At 44.3% G+C, this 7183-nt stretch overlaps 1 protein-coding gene across 1 annotated transcript; it reads right to left on the reverse strand.

The window, feature by feature from the left end:
- Nucleotides 1-123: 123 nt before the first annotated feature.
- Nucleotides 124-3621, reverse strand: LOC119432661 (putative surface protein SACOL0050). Its single transcript, XM_049658529.1, has 9 exons — nucleotides 3324-3621; nucleotides 3200-3256; nucleotides 3058-3141; nucleotides 1824-1883; nucleotides 1532-1591; nucleotides 1237-1296; nucleotides 942-1001; nucleotides 789-848; nucleotides 124-177 (listed from the first exon to the last, which is right to left on the reverse strand). The coding sequence occupies exons 1-9, from the start codon at nucleotides 3501-3503 to the stop codon at nucleotides 154-156; spliced, it is 645 nt and encodes a 214-aa protein (XP_049514486.1). The 5' UTR covers nucleotides 3504-3621; the 3' UTR covers nucleotides 124-153.
- Nucleotides 3622-7183: the final 3562 nt, after the last annotated feature.

Consider the following 7183-nt stretch of genomic DNA (forward strand, 5'->3'; position numbering starts at 1 on the left):
AACATGTCAGATGGCTACCTGTATTACTCACACTGTAATATAAAAGTTGACGCAGGAATGCCTAGTAGGCTACCACTATCTGTCACGAGGAAAGTATGTAATAATTGCATCTTGCCAATACTCACACTGTGGGGCAGAAACTTAGGCTTGAAATTATATTGAGGACAGAGCAGTGAGCTATGGAATGGAAAATGACAGGCATAGCATTAAGAGACAAGAAAATACAGTGAGTAGGAGAACAAAAATGAGTAAAAGATATCCTAGCAGCAATCAAGAATAAGAAATGAGTGTGGACAAAGCAAGTAATGGAAATCAGAGGTAACCGCTGGTCTTTTAATGTAATGGAGTGGATTCCAAGAGAATACAAGTGTAACAGGGGTAGCAAAGAGACAGATAGGCAGATGACAAAAAATTAGCGGAGATAAGGTGGCCACAGCTGGCACAGGGTAGGTTAATCAGAGGTTGACTCAAGCCGTTGTCCTGCAGTGGACACAGTTATGCTGCTGCTAATAGTGATGTGTGTAATTTTATGGTCTAACTTGTGCTCTCTTGCAAAGCATTTATTCATTCAAACTCTAGCTGGAATCTGGAGTGTTCTCAAAACGTTTCACACTCTATGACAGGCACAACTTCTATCAAAGGCAAGAGGGCTGTCACTGATAGTAAGAAACCCATAGCGTGCTATCATCTCGGTCATGTCAGCTGGTAACAGCTGTTACAGGTGTTCACCCGTGAAAGTGGTCTCTGAAGCCAATGCAAAACAAATAAAATGCTTTGATGACACTTACTGTGGAAAAGTGTGCATCTTGAAACTGCTGACAGTCTTCATGTGCTCCCTTGGGTAGCACCTGTGTAAAATACACCACATAACCAACCAGCTGAGATAGCAGGGCTTCATATATTACAGTTATATGAGTCGACAAAATACTCTGGTTACTTACAGTGGAAGTGTCTGCGTCCTCAAAGCGTTCACTGTCTGCTGGTGCTCCCTCAGATGGCTCCTGCATGAAAAATATCACGTTGTCAATCAGCTCGGCATGCGACAGCTTCATTAATTCTGAGGTGTGTTTTCAAAATGCTCTACTCTTTGGTAGGCATCACTTTTATCATAGGCAAAACTGCTGTCACTGAGAATAAAAAAGCCATAGCATGCTCTCGTCAGCAAGCAGATATGGTGTGCACCAGTGGTACAGACCCCTGTAGCATTAGAAGATAAAAAGCTTTGTGGCTACTCACAGTAGAAGCGTCTGTGTCCTCAAAGCATTCGCTGTCTGCTTGTGCTCTCTCAGATGGCTCCTGCATGGAAAATATCACGTTGTCAATCAGCTCGGCATGCTACAGCTTCATTAATTCTGAGGTGTGTTTTCAAAATGCTCTACTCTTTGGTAGGCATCACTTTTATCATAGGCAAAACTGCTGTCACTGAGAATAAAAAAGCCATAGCATGCTCTCGTCAGCAAGCAGATATGGTGTGCACCAGTGGTACAGACCCCTGTAGCATTAGAAGATAAAAAGCTTTGTGGCTACTCACAGTAGAAGCGTCTGTGTCCTCAAAGCATTCGCTGTCTGCTTGTGCTCTCTCAGATGGCTCCTGCATGGAAAATATCACGTTGTCAATCAGCTCGGCATGCTACAGCTTCATTAATTCTGAGGTGTGTTTTCAAAATGCTCTACTCTTTGGTAGGCATCACTTTTATCATAGGCAAAACTGCTGTCACTGAGAATAAAAAAGCCATAGCATGCTCTCGTCAGCAAGATATGGTGTGCACCAGTGGTACAGACCCCTGTAGCATTAGAAGATAAAAAGCTTTGTGGCTACTCACAGTGGAAGCGTCTGTGTCCTCAAAGCATTCGCTGTCTGCCTGTGCTCCCTCAGATGGCTCCTGCATGAAAAATATCACGTCAATCAGCTCGTCATACTGTATAGCTTCATTAATTGTAAGGTCAGCTTTCAAAATGCTCTACACTCTATCGTAGGCATCACTTTTGTCGGAGGCAAAACTACATTTAACTTTCGAACTATCAAACATCAGTGTGCTTTTCCCGCATGCCTAAAAAACATGCTTCCCTGCACGTTTGGACTGGCTGACTTGCAATGTTAAAAAAGCAGTGCTACACAGCAAGACAACCGACACAAATGTATACACCATACAAGCAGCACAAAAGCACATAACCAAAAAGAAAGCCAGATGCCACACAGCACTGTGTGGTGGCAGTCTTTTTTGTTTTCTTGACCTTTTTATTCCATGGCACAAAACCAACATACTCAATTGTCTCTTGACAACTGCACTGTATGTCTTTTCTTTCTTTAGTTGCCTTTTGCGCTTACGCTGCTTGCTCCCATGCATAGACTGCTAATGATCAGGAATTAGATTATCACCGTTCAGGGGAAGTTGAAGCTAAGCTGCCTGCTAGCACGTCACAAAATATTTTGAAACAAAGTAAATACATGCACACGAGTATTTGTTAGCCTTCTATCATCCAGATTATTTTTAGCACATAAGTGACAGTAACAATAGCCAATTTTTTCAAGCACCAATGTATTCAGAAACTTCTTTCCTCACAGCATTTGTGAAGAGTCAGGTTATGCCAGTGCTCACTTTGATAAAGCCTTGGATGGTTCCCTGCTTCTGCCACAAAGTGGTTGGAAATATTTGGCATTCTAATTTGAAATCCTTATAGTCTCAAGATATGGCCCTCTTGGAGTATGGTAAAATAATTTACTCATTATTTTTTATTGAGGTGAGAAAGTTATCTCATCTGCTATTCTGCAGGCTTTTATGAAAGCTGTCATGTATTATTTCCTTGGACATTCCCACTGTACAAAACACTAGTTCCTGCTTGCGTATGCCGACAGGAGACAGGGTGTTGCTTCATTGAAACTATTGATGCAAAAGCTGCTAACTAGAACTAGACAGCGTCCTGTTCCTTGTGATTTTCGTTTTTCGGCTGGCTTTCATCGCGCCGTAAATGAACGATTGCGCAATCTGCAGCTAATACACCAACTTTTCTGGGTCCAATATTTTGAAGTATCGAAAACGTTGGCTCCATACTGACCTTATGTGCGCAGGCTTCGAAGCCAGAATCTAAGGGCCGATCGTCAGAAGTTCCTGTGCTCTCGTCGCTGGGCATGCACTTCGCCTGAAAAGCAAGTAGAAAAAGTCATTACAACGACCACTGCAATGTCGCGCTTGAGTACCTTCTTAGCTGGCGGGATGTATTCGTGCCTCACCAGACGACGCCGTCCCAAAACCACCTAGAGATAATGAGAAGGCTGAGCAAACTGATCTAGTGCGCTTTTCAAAGAAAGAACGGGAACTCACTTTTCTGTCGTAGCCCAAATGCAGCGCGGGCACAGCGTTCTCGTCAGTCTTTCTTCCGCCAACGAAATGTCGTGAGCAAACTCGCGACCACGAGGACACTGTAAAATCTTTCCGGTTCACAGCAGCTATCCATTGACGCCGCAAATCAGGTGATGCAGGAAACCGGTGCAGCGTGAACATACCACATCGGCAATGCTCTCGCGGAGTGCTGTGTTGTGGACACACTATAGTCCCCAAAATCGTTCTTTTCCGCTGGTTGTTTGTGCACCCATAAACTGCACAGTGCTGGCCTGTAGACTTTTCATGAGTATAAGCCATTATTTACGAGCGTAAGTCATTCGTGACAAAAATAAACGGAAACATCGAAGGAAAGCTACCACTCCGCAATGCAAGCGCAAGGCAAGCGCACAGTCCAGACCGAACAGGCAACACTGACACATACTCTCCACGCCAGACCGTCGGAAGCGCCCTCGTGAAAACGTCTATATACAACCAACGCTAACGCGAACTCCTCTCACACCCCACTCTTGTTTTCCTACACCGCCATTGGTTGGCGCGCTTCACGCTCTCCCCCTCCAACGCGAGTTTTGGAGGGCGCGACTTACGTCGACCCCCTCCCCGTTCTCTTTTTCGTCTGCACCCTCTCACACCATTCTCCAACCCCTTTGCCCCTGTTGAGCTCTTCTTTTCCGCTCCTCTCCCGATAGGTCATGTGGCCCCTTTTTAGCGAAGTCCGATAACGACGGCACAGGTACCGCATAAACAGCTTCGCTGTTGTATAATTAGTTGTATAATGTATGGGATGTCAAATAAATTAAAACGGGGCGTAAAATTACTGCCAAGTCAATTGCTATACCGGACAGAGCAGTTTCCTACATCATGTAAAGCGATCTACACAAACCTACGAACGACATTAACACGGCAATAAGAGAGCCGCGGAGCAGTGGATGTCACTCCTTAGTTACTTTCGAAGTACTCTTTCTTGCACTCCTTAATGGTAGGATCGATGACAAACCTGATCAAATATATATGCACGAATGAGCAACTGCTCACAATTCTTCCGTGAAATTTATGGTGGGTGTTGGTCATTTTCTTAATTAAGTCAACCAAATTCGTTATAGAATCAAGAGATGCGCAAAACGGCGCATTATGCTCATCACGTCGTGACTCCAATCACGAAAAGTGCTACCTGATGGGTATATCCGGTTGCACTGCAGCTATAGCTGTGGCAGTAAAATAAAATGGTCCCGTCCTGATAAACAGAGCGCAAAAAAATAAATTCGTTCTTTTATCCTCATCACTTACAAGAAAATTCTATTTCGCTTATGTACTGAGAAGCTTGTTTCTGTTTATGAATATTACTAAGCAGTTTCTTCACAAGCTGTAGACGAAAGCAGCCGGAAAATGCTCCAGTTAGTGAACCGACCTTTCCCTCAACGTCGCCGCATTGGGTGCTCGGTCGCCTGCATTTAGTGACGTGTAATTCACAGCAAAGCAGGAGCAGCGCGCGCCAGCGCTGTTGCAGACGGCGCGAAGCACCTGACCTAGGTCACTGTGCGCCTGCGCCGCGGAGCGCGGCCACGCTGAGTCACGTTCACCCCAAAAGTGGACAACCCTGTACGTACTACATACGGATTGTGGTACGTGGCGAACTATAATGCCCAACGCCAAACAAGTGCCGCAGACGACGCAGGACTGGGTCTGTGATGCAACAAAATGGCATGTAATGTTTCATGCTTAGACCAAAGGCACATCGTTCAAGTGAACGTTCAAGTGAAATACAAACTTTTCGCCAACCGAACACGACTGCAACTGCCTTTTTTTTTCAATAACCCTGAAACTTATTCCCACTTCCTTAAAGTCTCAAATGCGAACAATGTAGACCACTCGACGAAACCCGGCCAGTTTCTCAATAAGTGCCGCCGCAAAGGCATAATGCGAAACCATTGCAGAGGGAGGCCAAGATCATGTACGGCTTCGTAAAGTCAGAATAAAATTACGCTTAGGCCAGCGTTTTGTCATTTGAAAACGCCCTCAGTGGGCGCTGCTAACGACAAGTTTCTTCAACTTCAAGAAACCATTCATCAGCCTATTACACAAATAAACAGAACACACCAGAGCAAGATGTGATTATAGTAACCGAATATGTCACCATTAGCCCATTTTTGTGTCCACGGCAGGAATAAGGCTTCTCCCAGTGATTTCCTATTAAGCCCGTATTGCGTTAGGTGATTCCAACTTGTGGTAGCGAATTTCCTAATTTCATCACCCCACCTAATTTTCTGCCGTTCTAGACTGCGCTTCTCTTCCCTTGGAACCCATTCTGGAACTCTAATGGCCCACCGGTTATCTACCCTATGCATTACTAGGCCACCCCAGCTCCATTGTTTTCTGGTACTGTCAACTAAAATATCGGTTATTCCCGTTTGAACTCCGATCCCCGCCGCTCTCTTCCTGTTGCTTGACGTTCTGCTTAACATTTCTCGTTCCGTCGCTCTTTGAGTGGGCCCTAATTTGTTCTCGAGCGTCTTTGCTAACCTCCTAGTTTCTGCCCCATATGTTAGCACCGGAGGAAGGCTATGATTGTACACGCTTCTGTTCAACTACAGTGGTGAGCTCCCAGTCAGGATCTGGTAATGCCTGCCTTGTACACTACGGTGCTTACTCTAGAGGCTGACTGGCGGTCCTGACGTCTTGTTCCCATGATATATCTTTGTCTTCTGGGTATTAATCTTCAACCCCACTCTCACACTTTCTGGGTTAAGGCCCTGAATCATTTGTTGTAATTCGTTCCCAGAGTTGCTGAACAGGACAATGTCATCTGTGAGCGCCTATCGCGCTATGTGTATTTCATTTCTCTTTCATTTCATTTTATTTGGGATAGAAGAAAATGGAGGGGGCCAAGGTAAAAGCTGATTATTGGCAGCTTGAGTGGTCCCTGGCCCCCTTTACACATTGGAAGACTGGTGGCAAAGAACACTTTCAGAAATGAAAAAAAAACTAAAAAAACAAATAACAGTGGGTTACATATTAAAGGGAGTAATCACATTTCTTTCACTGCGAGTACACGTGGTTTCACTGTACAATGGTGATTTAAATCATAGTTTTCGCACGACAGATCAGCTCCGATGGTGTCAAGGCATGGATGTCAATGCCGGCTTCTAGATAAAAATTTAGTAGCCGTGGCAAGGTGTTTGCGACCAATTGATGGCCGTAATTTCTTCTCGAAAAAGGTATGAGCCATTTTTATGGCTGCGCGTGTCATATGTTGGTGTATACTCTTTTAAGTTTGCTATGTTTGTTATTAGGTTGCTTCTATCTTTTACCTGAAAGTACTAAGTGCGTAGGAGAGTTTGTTTGTAGAGCTGATGACTTTTTGTTATGTTTTACTTTGTGAAAAGGCTTTCAGTGTGTGAGTTGTACGGCACATTTGCAATAGCGCGTATTACTTTTTTTTGCATCAGTAGTATTTTAGGGAGATTGGAAGCCGATGTTGTGCCCCATACAAGATGGCAATAATTTACATGCGAGGCAAACAGCGCATTATAAATGACCAGTTTAGCTGACGTTGGTAAAAGGTACCGATTTCGATGTAGTATACCTGCTATGCGGCTCAGTTTCTGGAGTTTAAAATCCACGTGAGCATCACATTGCAATGTGTCGCTAAAGTATACGCCAAGTACATTTACCGCGTCAACAACCTCTATATTCTCAGAGTTGTAAAATATATTGTGGGTCAATGGAGTACACGTACCTCTTGTTTTAAAGATGAGCGCTTGTGTTTTATTGGAGTTTGCTTTTAAAAAGTTGTCCTGGCTCCATTTTGAGAGATGGGTGAAGAGATTGTTCGCTGCACCAAT

Source organism: Dermacentor silvarum, chromosome 11, assembly GCF_013339745.2.
Source record: "Dermacentor silvarum isolate Dsil-2018 chromosome 11, BIME_Dsil_1.4, whole genome shotgun sequence".
Classification (NCBI taxonomy): domain Eukaryota; kingdom Metazoa; phylum Arthropoda; class Arachnida; order Ixodida; family Ixodidae; genus Dermacentor; species Dermacentor silvarum.

Excerpts from the sequence above, each read along its gene's own strand:
- LOC119432661 (XM_049658529.1), bottom strand. The coding sequence starts at position 3,503 with ATGTTCACGCTGCACCGGTTTCCTGCATCACCTGATTTGCGGCGTCAA. Across the intron at positions 1,592-1,823 it reads AGGACACAGACGCTTCCACT|GAGCCATCTGAGAGAGCACA; the intron begins GTGAGTAGCCAC and ends TTTTCCATGCAG. Across the intron at positions 1,002-1,236 it reads AGGACACAGACGCTTCTACT|GAGCCATCTGAGGGAGCACC; the intron begins GTGAGTAGCCAC and ends TTTTTCATGCAG.